This window comes from Heterodontus francisci, chromosome 24 (assembly GCF_036365525.1).
Source record: "Heterodontus francisci isolate sHetFra1 chromosome 24, sHetFra1.hap1, whole genome shotgun sequence".
NCBI classification, from domain to species: domain Eukaryota; kingdom Metazoa; phylum Chordata; class Chondrichthyes; order Heterodontiformes; family Heterodontidae; genus Heterodontus; species Heterodontus francisci.
The window spans coordinates 53,814,975-53,837,541 of NC_090394.1; the positions used below are offsets into that span (position 1 = coordinate 53,814,975).

At 42.3% G+C, this 22,567-nt stretch overlaps 1 protein-coding gene across 2 annotated transcripts in view; it reads right to left on the bottom strand.

Moving 5' to 3' along the window:
* xylt1 (xylosyltransferase I) overlaps window positions 1–22,567 on the bottom strand; it is a 267,186-nt gene that overhangs the window by 82,288 nt on the left and 162,331 nt on the right. For both annotated transcript variants that reach the window (XM_068056207.1, XM_068056209.1), the window contains exons 3-4: window positions 14,450–14,622; window positions 13,520–13,722 (exon numbers count right to left, since the gene is read on the bottom strand). In XM_068056207.1, coding sequence (XP_067912308.1) covers window positions 13,520–13,722; window positions 14,450–14,622 — 376 coding nt within the window. The remainder of the gene's footprint in view (window positions 1–13,519; window positions 13,723–14,449; window positions 14,623–22,567) is intronic.

Below are 22,567 nucleotides of genomic sequence, written 5' to 3' on the forward strand. Positions count from 1 at the left end.
TTCCAGTTTCTCTGTCACTGTCAAATCTGTTCTGATGTTGCAACCTTCCACACCAGTGCTTCTGATATGTCTTCCTTTTTCCTCAACTGAGGATCCCCTCCACCCCCCACCCCACCATGGTTTACAGGGCCCTCGACTGTGCCGGACCCATTTCCCACACTTCTAATCTCACCCCTTCCCCTCCCTCTGAGAGCCACGATAGGGTTCCCCTTGTCCTCACCTTCCACCTCACCATCCTCTGTATTCAATGGATCATCCTCTGCAATTTCCACTACATTCAACATGGTGCTACCATCCTCCCCTGCCCCCTTCCCATCCAAGCACAGGAGATGTAATACCTGCCCTTTTACCTTCTGTCTTCTCACCATCCAAGGTCCCAAACACTCCTTCCAAGCGAAACAGTGATTTATGTGCACTTCTTTCAATTTAGTATACTATATTTGCTGCTCACAATGAAGTCTGCTCTACATTGGGGAGATCAATTGCAGATTAGGTGACCGCTTTGCGGAACACCTCCATTCAGTGCGCAAGCATTACCCCTAGCTTCCGGTGGCCTGCCATTTTAATTTTCTACCTTGCTCTCACGCTGACCTCTCTGTCCTCGGCCAACTGCAGTGTTCCGATGAAGCTCAACGCGAGCTCAAGGAACAGCACCTCATCTTTCAATTAGCTACTTGACAGCCTTCCAGACTCATTGAGTTCAGCAATTTCAGACCATAATCTCTGCCCCCATTTTGTTTGCTTAGCTTTGCATGTTTTGGTCTCACTCAAGTTTTGCTTTTTTTTTGCTTTTAGACGGCAGCTGTTCATCATTCTGCCAGTCACAACCCCTGCAGACACATCTTTTGTTTCTTTACTTGTCCCATTATCACTCCCTTTGGTTTTGCACCACAGGTGACAAGTTATTGTCCTGAAATGTTAGCTATGGAAAGGGAAACAGTTATTAGAATATTGAATCACCTTTTGCTCCACAGGGAAAACCTACAGATGAACCTACTGCCCATGAAATAGCCTCCAATCCATCAGACTCTGCAGGCTGCAGTAGTAGCCAGCATAGGAACATAGGAGCAGGAGTAGGAGTAGGCCATTCAGCCCATCGAGCCTGCCCCGCCATTCAATATGATCATGGCTGATCTTCCACTTCAATGCCTTTTTCCCACACTATTCTCATATCCCTTTATGTCATTTGTATATGGAAATCTGTCAATCTCTGCTTTAAACATGCTCAATGACGGAGCTTCCACAGCCCTCTGGGGTAGAGAATTCCAAAGATTCACAACCCTCTGACTAAAGAAATTTCTCCGCATCTCTGTCCTTAGTGGCTTCCCCCTTATTTTGAAATTGTGTCCCCTGGTTCTAGACTCCCCAACCAGAGGAAACATCTTACCTGCATTTACCCTGTCTATCCCTTTAAGTATTTTGTAAGATTCAATGAGATCACCTCTCATTCTTCAAAACTCTAGAGAATACAGGCCCAGTTTCCCCAATCTCTCTTCATAGGACAGTCCGGCCATCCCGGGAACAATATCTAATTTCAACCCTATGTGTAATGTCCAGAAAGGAAGAAATTAATAAATAATCTACCATAAACTATAATACTTCATATTTACCACAATTACCCCTCACCCCTCCATTAGAACTGGCTTGCTGAAGTATCTGAAACAGAGTAGGAAGACATGTCAACGTTCCATTAGTGAGCCAGAGTGTCTTGTCAAGCAGCAATAGTGTCTTCAGATATGCCCCATCTGTGTGGCAAGAGAATCGAGTCTGCCACAGAGGGCAACAATTGATTCTAAATTATCATCAGATCTATTATCTCGGAGACACCTCACTTATCTCTGACCTCAAGGAGGACAATCGCTACACAATTGACAGGTGCCAGGTTAGGCCTTGGTTAGGTGAGGAACAGGTACAAGTAACGTTGCTGAGAAGCACAACATATGCTAAGTTGTGGAAGTCCCTTGCCACCATACTTCTGACAACATCATGGGCTTACATCACAAGCGATTGAATGGTGGTGCAGCAGCTGCTTACTTCTCTGCAACCCAATCACACTAGGCTCCCAGGCATGGATAAATGTGTGTGATCTCATATCCAGCCTCTAAGTAATATTTCTAGCAGCTGTCATCTCAAGCCTCAGAGTTTCCTCATCAGTTATATCAGTCTTCGGCCTGGCAGAATGATCTACATTGGGCAATATGCAACCTACCCAGCCACCAGAATTTCTGAAACGTCCAGGTCCAATGGTGTACAAGTCTTGCTCATTACCAATCGCATAATGCAGGTCCAGGTGCAAGAGGATTTAGCAAGGAGGTGTGCCCACCATGACCTTGAACCCCACCCCCTCCAACTAGGGATGGGTGACAAGCCAGACCTTGTTTTCCCTGCAAGCATTCATGTGACTGGAGGAAAATTTTGTTGCATTCCAACAATTCCAAACCATGACAGAATAGTTTGGGCACGTCTTATATGTCACCTGCCCAAACCGAGTGTTTTATATCCCTGAAGAAAGTCAACGGAAAGTAAAATCAGGCAGGATGTAAAACAAGGGGCTGAACCAGTTGCTGACACCTGACAGCTGTCAATTGTGCCTCAGTGGTAGCAGTTTCGCCTCAGTCAAAAATTTAGTACATAATCCTGGCTGACATTCCAATGAAGCACTGAGGGAGTGTTCATTGTCGGCTGTGTCTGTCCTCTCGGGTGTAAAAGATCCCATTTTGAACAGAAGGGGAGTTCTCCCCAGTGTCCTGGCCAATATTTAAACCCTAAACTGACATTATAAAAATAGATTATCTGGCCATTATCACATTGCTGTTTGTGGGAGCTTGCTGTGCACAAATTGGCTGCCATGATCCCTACATTAAAACAGTGACTAGACTTCAAAAGTACCTCAGTAGCTGTAAAGGGATTTAGGATGCCAGGTCATGAAAGGTGCAAGATAAATGCAATTTTTTTTCTTTTACCCCTCCACGTGGATTAGGTTAAAAGTGCCCCCACCCCACCCCCGTGTCTGCACAGTAGATGCATATATGCACTATGGCTATCTAATTCTACCTGAGGTTGCTACATCCTCACACAGGCCTCAGTCTTTTGGGTGGCTTTACACTGATTTCTCTTTTTTTTCCCCTCTTCTTTACATGTTGCTGACTGTACACCAGGAGAAGACAGCACACAAATTTGTTAATACAAAGGCTCTGGCCCTCGAGCATGATTTTGCACAGAATGTTGTCTCGTTGCCTGAACTAATCTAACTGGTTTACTCATTTAATACATTTTCATCAAAGATAACATGAATTAGGATCGTAGAAATTCCATTTGGTAATCTTCACATGGGAGCACTTAATGTGCTTGTAATATAATCCTGTGCATGCAATATATATGCAGGCACCACACTATGTATTAGAAATTAACCCATTTATTTTAAGTGGGTTAATGCCAGAAGGAAAAAAATAATGCATAAAGGATTGCAGCAAGAGCAATTAAAGGGGCCATATATGAAGTTCACCATTCAGAATTTCTATCCTAGACTGTCACAACTAACACTGACCTTGCATTTTCTCACTTAATCTTCAATATAATGTTCATTAAACAGTCCAGTCTGACCATGTGGTATCATAAATCACAGTGAAGTTCTGCAATATTGTAAAAACAAATCAATGGATTTCTCTGAAACTTAACCTCCATCCATGTACTCCACACCTAGAAATTAGTTTGTCCTGAACTGTGTCAAATTCACCATTAAATATACACAAGAAACTGTCTGTGTACAGACTATTTGCCTGTCAGTCTTTATGAATATCCATATGGCAGTATTGTAACAATATTAGACCAGCCCCAAGCTCACTGAAGTGGCTTTCATGCCCTCAAGAGGTCTCCGTTGCAACTCCATTTGGCAGCCAAAGAAAAGTGCACTTTGCATTCTAAACTGAGCATTTGCTGCTTCAGTAGCTCCCCCTCTCACTAGGATGAAGGACAATTTACTGAGAGCACTTAGCAATACTTCCACATGGAATGACTTCAACAACTGCCACTGCAGAGCCAGAGGGTCAAAAAAAATCTCTCCTTATTAAAATGCTCCCACAAAAGCTGGTTGACAGGCCTGTATATCAGCCACCATGAGAGTACCCATCTGTGTAATTTGTCCAAGCTGGAATGTTCTAAATATCTGGAAATTACTATAAAACATCCAATGCATTTTGTGTGGATTCCTGTCAGGCAACAGTTACAGCACTGCAAGCCTATCTGTAATTGTAAGCTGTGATGCTGCCTCTATCAAGGCTATAATTAAAGTGATAAGGTTAATGGCCACAAAAAATAAATGAACTTTCTGTAAAGGCAGCTGTATCCATCACACAATGTGACAACCAGAGTCAAACCCATCCCCTTACGGTTTAGCACACACAAGTGTCCCATTTAGGTGACAATACTGCTGATGTGATTCATGCAGCCCACCAGGGAACCATAGCTTGGTGCCTGAATGCTCTGCATTTCCTTATGCAGACTTTCAAGGCCTGAGTCCAAACGCCACAGGAAATCATTTTAAAATAAATCCATTTCCACAAAATGTTTATGCTAAACTGAATTTTGTTTGCAAAAAATGACAAATTTGAACTGCTATCAAAATTTCAGGAAAGAAAACAGATCTAAAAGAATGTTGCAATCAGTCTTCAATGACAATGCCATTTAGGCTGGGCAAGCCTCATGCTGATTTTATTGGGATTTTAGATTTAATTGTGCAGAAAGGTATTGGAACAGAATATGAAAAGAGTGAGATGGAACAAACTAACTAGTAATAATAAAGCAACATTTGTCATTAAAGTTCTGACTGTATATAATGGCCTCACATAATACATTATTACTCTTTCAAAGAAGTTATACACTGGGGCCTAGATTTTCCTACCACAATGCTGACTGTAACTAATTCTTTTAAAATAAATTACCTTTGGTGTTACAATTGGAAAATCTATTTTTCAAAAATGTAAAATTAACAGAAATAAGATAGGAATGGGACTGAAATAAGAGGTAGGGTTGCCAACACTGATTGGAGTTATTCCAGGAGGTTTTATCACATGACCTCCCAGCTCCAACTGCCCTGCCAAGCAGCCTTTTTTTTACCTGACTCCAAGATCTCTTTAATTAACAAATGAAACTGTTCAAAGAAAATGAAAAGAACATGGGGCTGAATTTTACACCGCTCCAGCGGGTCAGATAGTGGCGTGGGGGCGGCACAAAATTGAGCGGAAGGTTCCGGCAGGCCTATCTGTCTTGCCCTTGCCTCCGGTCAAGTTTACAGCGCGGGTGCGGGGGGGAACGGCCCGCCCGCCCAAAGCCAATCAAGGCCCTTAAGTGGCTACTTAAGGGCCTAGCCCACCTCCACGGGTATTTTACCCGGAGCAAGCAGGTGTGCTGAGGATGTGAAAGGCCACCCAGCGGTAGCTGCTGGCCTTTGCGTGCCCTGGAGGGGGGGGGGGGGCATCAGGCACAGGGTGTCCAATTGAGGGCCGCCCCCGCCTCCCAACCCACCCCTGGGACCCAAGATGCCCCCTCCCTGCAAACAGCCACTCCAACCTCAACAGGGAAGGACCAATCCTCCTGGTGAGGCAAGCCCAACCTACCTTCTCTCCAGGCTGCATGGCGTCGGCTGGGCTGCAGTCCCAGCAGTGGCCACCGCTCCCGGTGGTGCTGCTGGGACTAAGAGCTGCCGGCCCACTGATTGGCCGGCAGCTCACCGAGGCGGGACCTCCTCCTTCAAGTGGGTGCAAGTCCCGCCTCGACAATTAAAGCTCGGGGACCTGTAAAATGCAGGACAGAATTCGGGCTAGGCAGAAGCGGGTTCGCCACCGACTTTCACATCAGTGGCTAATTTCCGTCCGCCTAAGGTAAACTCCAGCCCATGATTTTTTTTTTTTTAAATGCCCTTGGTTGCTCACAGTCATGTCCAGGAGATTAACCTGATGTTCCTGGAAACACTAGGATAACCCTGGAGGGTTGGCATCCTTAATCAGAGGTACAACAGTGGCCATATTGGAGACAGAAAATCAGTTCTCCTGTCTCACATCCGTCTGCAATGTGTCATTTTTCTTCTTTGGTGGTTTGAACTACTGCCTTTAAAAAGACTTCTCCAGATATTTCAAAATCAAGGTAATTTTTTTTTCAAAATCCTTTGCACAACTCAGGCTGGTAATGCAGTGACATGTGACTTTCATATGCTACCTTGCCATGTAGGTGATGCTGTCTCAAAACCAGGGGATGGGGTTCATTAAATATTTGAGATGGATGCTCTGCACACAGAGTCGCAACAGAGTGTCCGCCCTATTTTGTTACTGGAGAGTCAGAGTGGCACCTTGTTCTTATTGGTCCGGTGACTGAAAGGTGTATAAAAATGAAAGAAAAAATAGTCCCCATACGGAATGATGGTCGGGGGACATGCTTAAAATCTTCAGTCCTTCACTTCTTAGAGACCTTTAAAAGGTCCAGCATGGAACCCATAGCTACTCTTTGCAAGTTGAGCTGAATTCCCAAAGTAGCCCAGGAATGCTACCAGACACATCTCCAGACTGCTGCTGGAACATTGGCCAATCCAATGCTGACTCCTGACAGGTGTCAGCCATGGTTCAGTGACAGCACACTTGCCTCAGTCAGAAGGTTGTGAGCTCAAGTCCCACTCCTGAGACTCAAGTACATAATCTAGGCTGACACTCCAATGAAGCAGTGAGGGTGTGCTGCATTGCCACCTTTCAGATCAGCCATTATACTGAGGCCCCATTTGCCCTCTCAGATGGGCGTAAAAGAGTCCAAGGCACTAGAGCAGGGTAGTTCTCCCTGGTGTTCTGGTCAATATCACTAAAACAGGCTCAAAGGTCTGATCAATTTAGGGCTATAGGACTTAAGCCACTAAATATGAAAGAGTGAGTTATCCAGGGTGACAGCATCCAACTCCAAAATTTCAAACTTATTTGCATATCACACATAAAATCCTCTCTGCCTGACTGCACTGTCGAGCAGCATTTTAGAACATAACTTTTTAAAAAGATATTTGCATTAAAAATATTCCTCAACTTACTAGAGTGGTAACCTGGTGCAGTTTTATTAATACAGCTAAAAATGGTTTTAAAAACAAAGTACGCAGTTATAATCAGTGACTAACCCATTTTTAAATAACTGATATGTTTAAAAAAAACCTGTACAGAGCCATTTACTAGTTAAACTTGACTACTGTACACCAGTGTAATTAAAAAAAAAATTAAATATATTTTAAAATGTGCTTATTAGTGTCTTTGTGCCAAAGAAAAAGTTTTATTTTAGAGCTTCCTCAAAGGCCTGCGAATGAACGCAATTAACAAAACTCCTGATGGTGATTAATTTGATCTGGAAGTGAGGCATGTTTTGTGGGTGGGGACGGCTTCTAGTGTAATGTTTTTTAAACTAGCGCAAAAGATCGGAGAAACATGAGTTGCGCTGGACGTAATTTGCACTTGATCTTTAATGCTGGTTTAATGCTGAAAAACTCAGTGCAACCTAGCACATGCTCCAGGCCTAGACGAATAAATCCTCTCTTCATATTTTCTGGTTGGTGTTTTAGGTAAAATATACTTTCATTGTGTATATGTGCCTTCTTTAATTTTAAATTAAAATTCCCTGCATTTCAATAGTACATTAAGGAAGCATTTCCTCCAGTTAATGCCTCCATTTAAATAGAAGATAGACAAATGTGACGCAAATACATTCAACTTTCATCCTTGATTTTGCCAACGGCCCTTAGTTTCTTATATCTTTGCTCTTCTAAAGCTGATCATGGACAAAAACAGGAATTTTCAGAAGGATGTCATGGCCTTTGAGAGTGCAATGGAGATTTATTAAAATGGTGCCAGGGATGAGGGACTTCAGTTACCTGGAAAGGCAAGAAAAACTGGGATTGTTAGAACAGTTAAGAGTAAGGGGAGATTGAATAGTGGTGTTAAGAGTTTTGAAAGAGAAGATAGGGAGAAACAGTTTCTACTGGCAGGAGGGCTGATCACCAGAGGACACAGATTTAAGACAATTGGCAAAAGAATCTGGGGCAGATGAGGAGAATTTTTTTTTTTAAACACAGTGAGTTATGCTGATTTAGACCGCATTGCCTGAATGGGTGGCAAAAGCAGATTTGATAGTAACTTTCAAAAGGGAATTGAACTTATAACAAAAAATTATATTTATACAGCACCTTGAACATAATAAAACGTCCCAAGGCGCTTTACAAGAGCATTATAAAACAAAGTATGGCACCAAGCCAAATAGGGTGACATTAGGTCAAATTACCAAAAGCTTGGTCAAAAAAGTAGGTTTTAAGGAGTGTCTTAAAGGAGGAAAGTGAGGTGGAGAGGCAGAGAGGTGTAGGGAGGGTACTCCAGAGCCTGGGGCCTAGGCAACTGAAGATGTGGCCACAGTGCGAATAAATCAGGGATGCACAAGAGGCCAGAATTAGAAGAGAGCAAATATCTTGCAGGGTTATGGGGCTGGAGGAGGTTACAGAGATAGAGAGGAGCGAGGCCATGGAGGGATTTGAAAACAAGCATGAGAATTTTAAAAGCAAGACGTTGCTTGACCAGGAGCCAATGTAGGTCAGCAAGCCGAGAGGTGATAGGGGAATGGGATTTGGTGCGAGTTAAGACACGAAAAGGATAAATTTGCTGGTCGATGGAGAAAGAGCAGTGGAGTGGGACTAATTCAAAAAGCCAGCATAGACATGATGGGCCGAATGGCTTCCTTCTGCTCTGCAAAAATCTATGAATCAGTTAGTTGCTTTGTCATTTTAACAGAGTGAGGAACACACGCTTATAGGTGGAATATTTAGCTACATTATAAAAATACACTAAAATTAAATGTTTTATGAAATGCTAGACAATAAAAGAATCAATGCAAAACAGATGACCATGATTTAAAGGTTTCTGTGGGTCCATTTACTATGTCCATAACATAACAACCGTATCCAAGGAGATCACAAAGATACTCCAAAAAATATTCAATGTCTAAACCCTGCTTGCTCGACTCACCTGTGTGGAAAATGAAAAACGCACTGAGACATTGTCCAGTGTCATTAAAATTGGGTCACTGTCTTTAGGGCACAATTACAATGTACTGTGGGCTTCTTTGATTCTGTATCAACCTCCGTTGAGCCATAACAGAAGGCTAATAGTAAGCAGACAAGTGCACTGACATGTGAAGAAGTGAATTCATAGTTAATTTTTTTAAATGGGGTCAACAAAATGTCCCCATTCTGTGTGCATGGCATGAGGCTCAGTTTGAGTACAAAAAGCCTAGTATTATCAGACTGAAATGCAGTAAAGAGATGAGCTTCCCAAGGGATCATTTTTTTTTTAAAAAGACCTCAATGTAGTAGCAATCATCCTGATGGACTTTGTAGGTTATTCCTGTCAAAATGTAATTGCGATCCAATTTACACATATTGGACCCTCCCTGCACATCACTGCAAAGCACATGTCTGTGAAATTTGACTCAATGTAAATCGTACTTGCTTATAAAACTGCTTGCAGCTAGTACACAAGCCAAAATGGTGGTGGTACACATATATGCTCCTTGACTTACATAAACACTCTCTAATCAGAGTAGTGCAGGCACTTCCGTCAAGTTAACTGGTACCCAGCGCATTTGAAGCTGGCATAGTTAAACAGGAAGACTAAATTCAGAGTAAAATCCTTCCTTTCAGTTACATCTGTTGATGCTGCAAGTAAATACATCATGTCATGTGAGTAGTTTTGAAATGGTTCTGGCAGACGCCATAAACGAGAAAACAAAATCATGTGTCAATCCACAGATACAGTCGGAAGACTCGGAGCTCAAGTGAAGAAGCATTAGCTGGCAGGGTTAGTGACATAGACAGAATAAATGATAGCACTGTTTGGTAATGTTCAGCTTTACAAGTGGAAGCCATGTGGAGATGGACAAACCGCATCACTGACTGGTGTCAGGCAGATATTGTGTTCTGCAAGTTAGGGCCAAGTGGAAGTATAGTTTGGGAGAATATTTCATTAATCATTCCATGGTTTTAGCTCAAAGATATTATGTGATGGCTAAGTAATTGGGACTGTTTTAGTTAATGACATACTGAAAGAGTAGCTCTCCGATATGTGGTTGGAGTTTATTACTAGAAACACACTGGATTAAGAGGAACTCTTATTTAAATACTGATTGCAGCTTAGTATAAATACTGATTACAATCTTCTGTCAGTGGAATATTTACTTTTAGATTGCAGCAGTGATTGACCTCTGGTTTGTAATGATTATCATTGCAGAAGCAATGAGTCTTTTTCGCCAATCTGAAAACTGAATTATAATCCTAAATGATTCTTAAAAATCACAGTTCTAAGTGGAGTACATTCACCATATGGACTGCAGCAATTCAAGAAGGCAGCTCACCATCACCTTCTCAAGGCCAATTAGGGACAGGCAATAAATGCTGGCCTTGCCAGCAACGACCACATTCCATGAATGAGTAAATAAAAAACAGGCAGGATTTCCCTATGCACTAGAAGCACTGAAGGACACATGCTGCTTTATGGTAAATGGCACTGAAAGGCTTTGATGCTTGGAGTCAAAGCACTCTGAGATGTTTGAAACAACACATCCCAACCACAGACAGAGAATTTGGCAGAATTTTCCAACATTGTGTTAGATCGTCATTAGCAGAATGAGGCAACACAGTAAAAGAAAATTCTGGCTGTAAGGCCTTGGTTGAAAAATCAATTTTCCATTTTGAATAAATATCACTGACAGAAGTCAAGAGCAATGAGCTCAGCAGTAAACACTTGTGACTAACAATAGAAATGTAACGGAAAACTATTTTATGAAGTCAAGCCCATAGTAAACACCAAATATGGCTTTCAATCCAATCGCTTCAGATAACCTTTAAATGTTAACGATTACTCCCTACTCAGCAGGTTTCACAGTCAGAATCAGCTAAGATAAATGTGATGACTTGCTTCCTGTGATAAACTGAGAGCAGGGTGAAGGAATCAATAGGCCCAGGTATTAAAGTTATTAACCTGCTCTATTAAGGCAGCATGAACTTGGAGATTTAATGTAGAGGTTTCTGCTGGAAATCACCCATGTTGCAAGGTGCTGCATCACATTAAATTAGCTTTCAGTGACTTTGATTGAGGTCCTTTGGTATCTATGTACTGGTTGTGGAGGCTGAATTCATAACTAGGAAAATCATTTCATTCCCATATTTCAACAGTGAATTTAGAAAAAAGACTCCAAACATTTTAAGTTTGTGTGAAATCTGGGCAAAAATAATTAAGGTTGCATCATTTATTCAAAGTTGCTTTTTTCAGCTTATTCCAATTTTTATTGTGCAATTCTAGCTCTAACCTGTCTTGACTATGATATTTATTTAGGTCCTGCCAGGCGGACAGATTTGCTAAAAACAGGGCAGGTTGTGAATATTAGTGATTGAGCAACTGGAATCAAGGGCTGAATTCAAGGGTAGCGGGTAGCGAGGTTTGGGGGTGGGGTGCCGTAAAATCAAGAGGAAAGGCTGGGGGTGGAGTGCGTACCACCTTCTCGATTTTATCCAATTCAATCAGAGACAGGGAAGGTTGAGGACAGCCTTCCTGTTCAGAGATCAACAGAGGCCCTTAAGTGACCAATTGAGGGCCATTCAAGGGCTTCCCTCCTGCCATTAGTATTCTACCAGTGGTGGGGTGGCACCTCTGCCACATGGGGAGACTGCCTAGTAAAAACTGGCAGCCTCCCTACGGGCTCTTTGGGGTCGCTCCTGATTGTGCACCTTGTGGCCCATAGAGGGCCTGACCCCACTTACCTGAGTTCCAGGACCTGCTCCATCTTGCTGGCCCAGGCCAGATACAGTCCCTGCAGTAGCCATGGGCTGCTCCAATTGGCTGGCAGCTCTTAGAGGCGGGATCTCCGCCCTTAATAGGGCAGGAGCCCCGACAGCAGGTAGTTAATTGCCTGATGTGCACAGAATCGTGTCGGGGCTCCCAGAAAAGGCTGCGGCAGGGTTGCCTCAGGCTTTCCAGCCTGCCATCGGGGCCCCAAGAGTGCAGATGAATTACACAATGGAATACAAACTAAAAACTTTCTTGAATTGTCTGCCATGAGCCTGAAGAACACAATTCTTTCACAGGTAGGTTTTTATGACTCCTACCTATACAGGAAAGGAATAATTTATCTTGAGGTAAGGTAGGGCTGGGCACTTTAAGACAAAAGATAATCATTTTGATTTCACAAAAATCACAGGAATAGCACAGGTGATGGAGGTCAGTCAGCCCTTCTAGTGGATCTATCAGTTTCAATATCACTGAAATTTAAAGGAAGCATTTTGCTGATGAAGAGTTTTTCCAAGTTTAACCAGCTCAAAGTTTAGAATCTAAACCTACCTTTGAATCTAAATAGCAGTTAAGACTGAACACAGAAGATTTGAGTGTTTTTTTTTCATTCCAAGGATCTGGGTATCACTAGAAAGATCAGCATTTATTGCCCATCTGTAGCTGCCCTGGAGAAGGTGGTGGTGAGCCACCTTCTTGAACCTTTGCTGTCCATGTGAGAAAGGTACTCCTACATTGCTGTTAGATATGGAGTTCCAGGATTTTGACCCAGTGATAATGAAGGAACGAAAATGTGAGTCAGGACGGTGTGCGACTTGGAGGGATCTTGTAGGTGCTGGTTGGGAGGGTGTTGTTGAAGAAGGCTTGGCGACAACATTGAGTTGCACAATTCTATCCTGTGTATTCCTGTGCTTGAAACTCACTCTAGAAAATGCAAATTCAATTGAGCTTGATGAAATGATATCCAATGTGCTTCTAAACATGCAGTCCAGCCCTGCCTCCTGACACAATGTAGTCCAGCCCTGCCTCCTGACACAATGCAGTCCAGCCCTGCCTCCTGACACATGTGCAGTCCAGCCCTGCCTCCTGACACATGTGCAGTCCAGCCCTGCCTCCTGACACATGTGCAGTCCAGCCCTGCCTCCTGACACAGGTGCAGTCCAGTCCTGCCTCCTGACACATGTGCAGTCCAGCCTAAAGGCTGGCTTGGGTCTGCAAATGAAACCCGACCTGAGCCCGACAGAACCACATCCGACCCGTGCCCTTTAATTTTTTCCCCGCGCCCGACCTGATCATCAGTTAACCTAGCTTCCATTTTTCACGTTGTTGCTTATCTGCACAAGCTTAAAAAAAAAACTGTAACTAAACAACCTTCCAAATCCAAAAAGTACATTGCAGCCACATACTGGAGGTGGTGTTAGAGTGTGTCCGACGCAGCCCGACCCGACCCGAGCCCGAATGCCAGACCTGGAAGAGGGACCCAACCCCAACCCGACACGTCGTTGAATCCCGTTGGGTTCGGGGCAGGTAGCCATGCTCTAGTCCAGCCTTGCCTCCTGACATGCGTGCAGTCTATGCTTCCTAGTATCAACAGATCCTGCCTGACTGCCAGTGTCCAGGTTCCCTTGGACCCTCCATAAAATGTAAGTGTATATATTTCCTCATTTCCATACCTGATGGGGTAGTCAGCAGCACTTAGGTTGATAAAGAAGTCCCAGGACCAGTCTTTCATCTCCAGTAGATCCCGCATGCACTGCAGATACATAGTCAGCAGACTTGCCCCACCCCAGATGGTGGCCATTCGCCAGGGCGTGACCCGTACATTTGGGTACTTGCTAGCAAATTGCAACACTTCCCGATGCAGATAGTTTGATCGCTTAAAATAGAATAAAAATATGATTAATGGAACAACATACACTTTTTCAAGCCGAGTCATCCAATGGAGCCATTTGTCTGCATGCTTTGCATTTCCTGGTCACAGCAACACAAGATGTGCAGTCTGCCTGTGGCTGAACTGGACCAGTTCAGGATCTACCATCAAGTGGGTGATTACCTCTAGAAAGTATTTTCACAATGGTAGTTTCATACCAGCTGCTGTTTTAACTGCGACTGACGCAAAGCTGAATTTATAAATGTTAGAATAAAAGTTTAAAAAAGTGCCCACATTTTAGTGTTAGAGATCACAAGACAGTCTGCTCTCCATCAACACTAAAAATGCCACTGCCATTCAAACGTTGCCAAGCAGAACACTACATATGTTCAGTCCTCCCCAATTTGAAAGCAGTATAACTCAATCCTGTAGACTTGAATCATTCGTAAAATCATTTTGGTATAAAATTAATAAAATAATACAGAAGGACCATAAGATAGCAGAGAGATTTTAAACAGCTGATTTCTTTATAAACTACAAGAAATTATGGGGAAGATTATTAACCTTGGAGATGGATGGTTTCCACTGTTGTATTCTCTTTACACCATTCTAAAAAAGTGATTACTGGCAATGTGTGCAAAAAGTCCTTTTTCCAATATTATCAGACACCTATCAGATTTTTAATAACATCGATACAGGAAACTGATAGCCTCATGGCATCTCTTAAGCCTACCTGGTCCACGTGTATGTAATAGTAATGATCTTTGTGATAAATCGCCTTGAACATGCGCTGCAGCTGTCGCGAAGCTCTACCATGAACAACCAAAACAAAGGCGATTCTGACAGGGTTTGAAGGCAGAGATTCCAAGGAATCATCATCCGGCTGGAGATTATTTGTTGCTTTTCCTGTTTGTAACAAATGATGATAATTACAAAATTAGAGAAAATGCCATACAAATGTAAAATTAAGCCTTTGCAGGCTTCTTTTTCAGGACAGATCATTGCCGTAACTGCATGGCAATGGCAGTACTAATACTGCCGCCACTACCCGGTGTCAGTCTCCAGATTCAACTGTAATCCAAGCCACTCAGGAAAGCTCAGAGACTAACAAAATGTATCACATATGCTAATTGCGGTAAATGTAACACGTTAGCATGTTACCAAAGAACAACATTTTTTATTCAAAAAGAAAACTTACTTTCGGGAGAAACAGGTTGGGGTGAACTTGGTCTTTGCCAGTTGCAGGAAACATGCTCATAGAAAACTGACAGCTCATTTTACAGTCCATCTGATTTTGGTTTCCATTCAAGTCAATGCAAACAGAAATTGGGTGTAGTGTAAAATGGACTGGCGATTTGCTATGGGCCCACTTAGTGCTACTGGCAAAGACCAATTTCACCAGTTATGTTTTTATCATTAACTGGTTGTGTATACACTGCATTAACAAAACCCTCATCAAATTCTATTATATACCTCTTTACACATATGTAGCATTAGCTTGTTTTAGTCTCTCAGTGAAAACGTTCCTGCTTCGTGGACACAATTTAATTTTACATCCTGTTCTAGATCAAAGGTCCTTGAATAACATAATGAACAAGCTGTGGCGGAAGTAGAGCTACAATATCTGTAGAACAGGAGGAGAGAAAAGCAAGGAAATATCACTTTATAAAAAGAGGAAAGAAAGATTCAACATTGGGACCACTTTATGAATCAGTTAAATTCCCAACAATTAAAACTGGAAGGATTGAGACTCGACACTTGCAATAGTTAATTTTCAGTGCCAGAGAGGCTGACTTGCAGTAATTAACACATAGCATTTCGTTAAAAGGAAGCTTAGACTTGAAATAATTTGGCAATTATCTGTGGCATATTTACATAATTTCTACTGTGCAAATGCATGAACTTCACGCCGTTCAGCGCATTTCAACACATTTCAACGGTGAGGCAGACAGCAAGATCTCGTTTTCACGAAGCCAACGGCACAGCCATGCATCTTGGACAGCAACTTTTCGATTTCTATGTTTAATGGTGCATCTGCAATTCCCTGAAGTTGCTGTGGTATTTGCATATAAACAGCAGGTGCTATTAGCCTCACCGCTGGTTTGTCAAATTTCTTTTCCCGTTGTCAGACATTGCTGTCACAGCTCCATGTGACCCCTTTATCTACTATGGCTACAGGGTAACTTTATATTTTGCCGGTTAGCACGTTTACACAATTAACCTGCTCAGTGTGTTAACAGACCAAAATGGGAGCTGGTATTGATCTTTGGTTAATAAGTTATAGTAGTAAATTTGTTCTATTCATTATACTCTCTTTTATGGTCTCCTCAATAAATCAGTGAATTTATCTAGTAAGTCCTGAACCATACAGAACCTCGGAGGTACCGGGTGTGATTCACGATCGGTGCCAAGTAAGCTGATCTCAATCAGGGAAGCAATAGCTAGAGCTGCAATTGGGGTTGGGTTGGGGAAGGAAAAATTGGCCAGAGTCCCTGGTACATTGTTAGACGAGATTAGGATGGGGTTCAATTCTGATGCACGCAAGATAAAATAGCCTGTATACATTCACCATCAAGGATCATAAATAATGAAATAATGACCACTTGTGCAACATACTGCAGCATGACTGGTGCCGTAGAACCACACACCATCACAAGGTAGGGAAAAATGGACAAGGAAATAAAGCTGTTCTGTGCTGGTAACCAGGAAAAAGGCATCAAACGAGCAGAAAGGGCTCAGGCTGTCACTTTTCAATCATGATCACATTTGCTCTTGAAACACTCTTCTGTGCATATATTGCATTCCTGTTGACTTCTATTGAGCTGAAAAAATAGCTTGTATACCATCAAACATTACTTACAATCAATCAAAGGTACTAAACAACACTGAGCTGCTTTTGCGTAAACCTTCCACACAGTAGAATGGCAGATTCATAAAACTAGAAATCATAGCTGATGTCTTTGGCTTCAATCATAGTTTGTGGAAATTCCACTGATAGATAACAATGCCATCAGCCTACTGTGTTACAAACGCTCCAAAACATGAGATTTTATCCACTTCTTCTGTTACATACACAGTGGCATTTGACTCATCTATACAAATAACCCCTGCGTTAGATTTCTTGTCTGACATACCTAGTAGTGTAAATCGCCAACACGTCAACAGATGACTCACCAGTAACTGCTTACATATAGCTCTGGAGGCTAACCATATCATGGTTACTCAATTAAACAGAATTTTTTTTGCAGGTGCTTTCCTAAAAAAGCTCATTGTTGCTAAATTTGAACACAGTTTTTACGAAGACATCATGTTGTGGCAGCAAAACAGCCAGATATAATCTAGCTGGAAAGGCTGAAAATATAGCTACTGAAGTGAACAAGGCAATTCTCAACTGCTGGCATAGCACTCAGTACACTCTGCACGAAGTATCAGTCATATCCAGAAGCAATTACTCTCAATGGGTGCACTACACACAAATATCCTCAGTAGTAGCATCGTACAGTACATTCCATTGAACTCACCCCTCACTCCCACCTTAACCTCCATGGCAACAGTGCAATAGGAAAGTCTCGAACACCACTCCTCTGATAGAAACACTAAACCAGAGCAAGAAGCAAAACTCCAAACGAAGATCAATCACAGCAAAGAAAAATAGCAAATGGACAAGATGGAAAAAGCACAAAGAAAAATGGGAAACAATAATATTTACAAAGAAGAAAGGGAAAAAACTTAAAGAACAGCTGAAACTTAAACACGCCCTATAGGAAGCAATTTCCAGTCCCAGCCGCACCTCTTCCCAAAAACCTAAATGATGGCCCTTTATGATACTAATGACAAGATCAGACAAGATTTACCACCCTATGCTATTGGGATCTTTTTGAGTAAATCAGTATGATTGGCCTACCAGGGGCTGGATATACACTGGATTTTATGGGCTCATCTGAGATATGGTCGGAGGCAGGAGGCCCCATAGAATCGTGACAGGAGGCAGACGGCCTGTTGCCGCCCTCTCACCAAGAGTTTTTGCTGAGAGCAGGATAGGCTGCGACATCCTTCCTGCCCAGAGACTAACTGAAACCTTTAAGTGGCCTATTAATGGCCACTTAAGGGCCCCTTTCCCACGCCACTGGGTTTTACCAGTGGTGGGGGGTGCCTCTGCCACATGGGGTTGGCGCCTTGTAATACGAGGCGCCCTCCCTATGGTCTTTGTGGGGGGTCCTCCTCCGTAGGCAATCTTTGGCGCACGGAGGACACACGCTGGCAGAACCTCCAGCTGCAAGGACCCCCCCCCCCCCCCCACTGGACTTCACACACACCCCCCCCCCACCCTCGCGGGGGCCTTCTGGCCGCAACATCCCTGCCTCACTTACCTGAGTCTGGGGGGGGGGGGGGGGGGGGGGGGGGTGGTGGGGGTCCAATGCCTCTGCAGTACCGATGGTGGCCACCGCCCCCGTTTACTGATACTGCTGAGCTGCTGGCCCTGTGATTGGCCGGCAGCTCTTGGAGGCAGTATCCCCAACTTTAAAGAGACAAGGATCCCTGTGCTGGAAACTTTGCTTCCAGAACAACAGAGGATCGCGCCAGCGGGGTTTGAAAAGGCCAAGGCAGAGCTCCCCCTGCCTTTTCGGCACAGCACCAGGGGTCCCACCAGCTGCACAAAATCCAGTCCTAGGGGTTTAAGCATAATTATATGGCGCCTTTCACCTTCATAGAGAGAAAGATCCATGAAATTGCTAACATCCCAAATGCTTGCTTGTTCTCAGTTTTTCCCAATTCCTACAAGTCTTTAGCCAAATGGAACAAACAGAGCTGTGAAAACTCCCTGCCTTCCACCAACCCCCACTCACAGGATGTGCCCTCTCTTCAGCTCCCACATTCCTACCCCTAATCTTGTAACAGAAAGCAAGGTTGCTATTCTATTCTATGCTGAACGAGCGTTTTATACAATTTTCCCTACTTGGAAAGTTAGTGCTTTCAGAAACCATAAACTGAGCAGAGCTACTATTTAGGAACCTGGCATGGCTCCTGCACCTAATCCCTTTAAAAATGCACCTGTGGGATACTAGACTGCAGTGTGAGGACATCAGTGACAGTATTAAATGATAAGATAACCATAACAAAACAAACTCCAAAGGAGCACGGGTTGTGATTTATCAAGACTGATGACTTACATTAGTGTTTGATGATGATCAAAACTGATCACTTGCCTTTCATTCTTGCAGAGTTTTCAGTAGCATTACAAATCTTTACCTGCTCCTAAATCACAAAACTCCCAGGATGCAGACTGAAGGAACAAATTCAGGAGGTCAGCATGTTGACTGGAAAAGCATGGGGCTGAATTCCTTTTAAAAAAATATCAACCTCACCTCCCGCCCCCTACAATGAACATAAAGTGATGTGAAGATTTATACTCACTGGGTGACAGGAGTGCTATCAAAGGGTTAAGACGTGGGCCATGGCTGATTTCTGCATTCGTTGTCTTGTAGAAATACAGACAATGTCAACAGGTGAAATTTGCACCATTAAACAGAAAATAAGCTGTTGTTATTTAATCTCAAAAAAACTGCTGCACAAGTGTCAATTTTGAAAGAATGCTCTGAAAATGCAGTACTACCCTAGCTACTCTAGAGTATGAGATGGCAGCCATGTGCATTGGGTTCAGAGAGAAACAGGGAAGTGGCTCAGTTTTAAACCTGGATGCATACAAAAATACATTGGTCCATAATTTGCTGTCAAAATAAGAACAAGGTTAATAGTGATGGCCATTATTTATCAGCAAATGTCACAACAACTTGAGGAAAGGGCAGATGCAAGAATAAGCGCAGAAATCCAAAACTTACTGTCTGTGATGGGCTACTCCGCCATTAGCTTAGTAGAAATGGCATCTTGCTGCCTGGTTCACCATTGGAACACACTGAATTCGCTACCACAGAAAGCAGTTGAGGCCAAAACATTGTATGTTTTCAAGGAGTTAGATATAGCTCTTGAGTTTAAAGGGATCAAAGGATATGGGGCAAAAGCGGGAACAGATTACTGAGTTGGATGCGGTAGATAGAAATTTGCCATGGAAAGTTAAGTCTTGTCCATTTCAGTCCAAGTACCCCTTTAACAATGTGATTAATGTTAATTACTGCCAATCAAGCTTTCTAGAATCTCATTCCTCCAGATTTTAATGGTTGTTGGAGATTTTAAAAATGTGAACTTTAAATTACTTTTTCCTTTCTCTCTCTTATTCCAATCTTTCTTTCCCTCGTTATTTCTCTTTCTGTATCTGATGTAAGATTCAATTCACCGACTCCAGTTTACACTTCTTTCTCAGTCCTTGCATTATTTATTTCTCAATCCTTCAGCCTGATTGGTTAAAGAGATACACAGTTGCTTTCCCTGTTCACTCAGATCTGAGATGCCCCCTTTCCCTCCTATGATGATATTACCTTGCCATGAAAAAGATTCTAAAACCTAAATTTTTTTTAATATATTCTTTCGTGGTATGTGGGCGTCGCTGGCACGGCCAGCATTTATTGCCCATCCCTAATTGCCCGTGAACTGAGTATCTTGCTAGGCCATTTCACAGGACAGTTAAAAGTCAACCACATTGCTGTGGGTCAGGAGTCCAGACCAGATAAGGACAGCAGATTTCCTTCCCTGAAGGACACTGGCGAACCAGATGGGTTTTTACGACAACAGATGATAGTTTCAAGGCACCATTACTAAGATGAGCTTTCAATTCCAGATTTCTATTAATTAATTGCATTTAAATTCCACCAGCTGCCATGGTGGGATTTGAACCCATGTCCCGAGGGTATTAGCCTGGGCCTCTAGATTACTAGCTCAGTGATGTGCAAGGGCAAGTCTAGATGCCCTGCCACAGCAAATTAATAGCCAATTAAATTCTTAAATATTGAGGTAATTAGGTATTTGTCTTGCAGGTTATCTAATGTCGGATGTTATAAAATAGATCTTTTTAAGTAAAGACTGGAGAGGGATTTTCCTCTTCACTGTGCCTGGGGAATGCTGATTTCCCCAATTATAGTGCCCTCAGCACATGATGAAGCAGACTTGCTCAGTGAAATAAAAGTAACCACTTGAAAATACTTTTACTGTCAAAACGTACATCAAAAAAGTTCTGAAGTTTAATTTTTTAAGAATGTTTTTGTTTGGAAGTCATTTGGAAAAAACTCAATTACTGCTGTAGCCTGAGGAAGACAATTTGATTTGTTGTGCACAATTACGTAAAATTGTTGATAGATGTTGCAAGATTTCTCCACAATGCACACATTTAAACTGAGGTATGCTGGGAACTGAAGGCACAGGTGCTTGCCTGGGAACTGTACCTGTTAACTGATATGATAGCAAGGGGAAAAAAAGCACCAGATTCTGCCATTGCAATGACAGCAAACTTGTCAGCATTCGCTGATATTATCCTGTGAAACTGACAGCAACATCTGGTGTCACACATGCGCTGTTCAACACGGAAATTCAGAAGTTGCCGTCAGTGATTCCCGGCTCTACTGTTGATGTCTCCGCAGATGGCAATCTGAGACCGTCTCCTTTTATGCTGTAATATTGCTGGTAAAAAAATCCCTAAAAAGTTACACCTTATTAACAAGGCGTAACTGGGTTTTAACAGCGTACTAAGTTATAATTACTACTAAACAACCTCTCTGACCCTGGAAAACTAAATTTGTGGAACAAATGCTTACATTATGATCAAAATTTCATAGTTTGATAAAAATTATTTTAAGTTTATGATAGTTCAGCTTCTAATGTGTATGTCGCAATCTTTATTTCACACTCTATAAAATTTATAAAAAAGTGAAGGAGAATCAATGTATTTTACTTCCTGGTTTGCTGTCTGTAAGAATGCTATGATCAGCTGCTTATCCTGCTTGATGACACTGCTGTTACTGGATGCCTGCAGGTGTCCAGGTTTGGCACGAGGTTCAAATTAACACCAGGAAATGTGAAATCCACGCCACAGAGATTGCTGGATCTTTGTGGCAGCTTTCTTCAAGGTCAGCAGCAAACACTATCACTTCGCCGCTGACTGCAAAATCTGGACCAATAAGTAGAAACCTAGGCTTTTAAGAGAAGCTGAGGCCTCCGTGTGAAAATGTTACTTAAGCCTAATCATGTTATTGTGAAACGTTATTTTTTTGTCTGTATGACATAAATCTTATTTTTAATGATAGATGGTGGCCAAAAGGATTTCAAAAAAATTTCAGAACAATTTCTCTTATTGATACATGTTACTGACTGTTCATACCTACTTTGTTGTTTTCACATGTTCTTAATCATTTCTCATTGATAATTTCTCCGCCCATTTTCCTTGTATTTGATATGTACCCTCCCTCATTCCTTAGTTCTGATTTTTTTTTTTAACAAGCATAAACTTTAAACCAATCAGCTGCAAGGAATGTCAATTTAAGAAATTATGGTGAAATTTTGCTCTAGATATAGACTTAATATATTGCCAAAAATATGTATAGATGGACAAGTAGGAATTTGTGAATTAATGGACAGCAAGTTTAATTAGAGCATTCAGTAAACCAAGAAATTAAATCTCATTCAATGACTAAATACAGTAAATGATGAGCAGTCTTCAGAAATTAATACTTTGATATAGAGAAGGACGTGCACACTGGCCCACGGCACAACAACTTCTCAAGCCTTCCAGAACGTTTTCTATTTGAACCCAAATATAGAATTACACTGAGAAAAGAGAAGCTCATCTATTATTGTGACCTTTGCTACTTAGTCAAATCCAATAAGATCAAATTGCAAAGATCTCTTTGTACAAACTAACTATACCTTAGCTGTTCAGTAACTACTCTGACATAATAGTGGACTT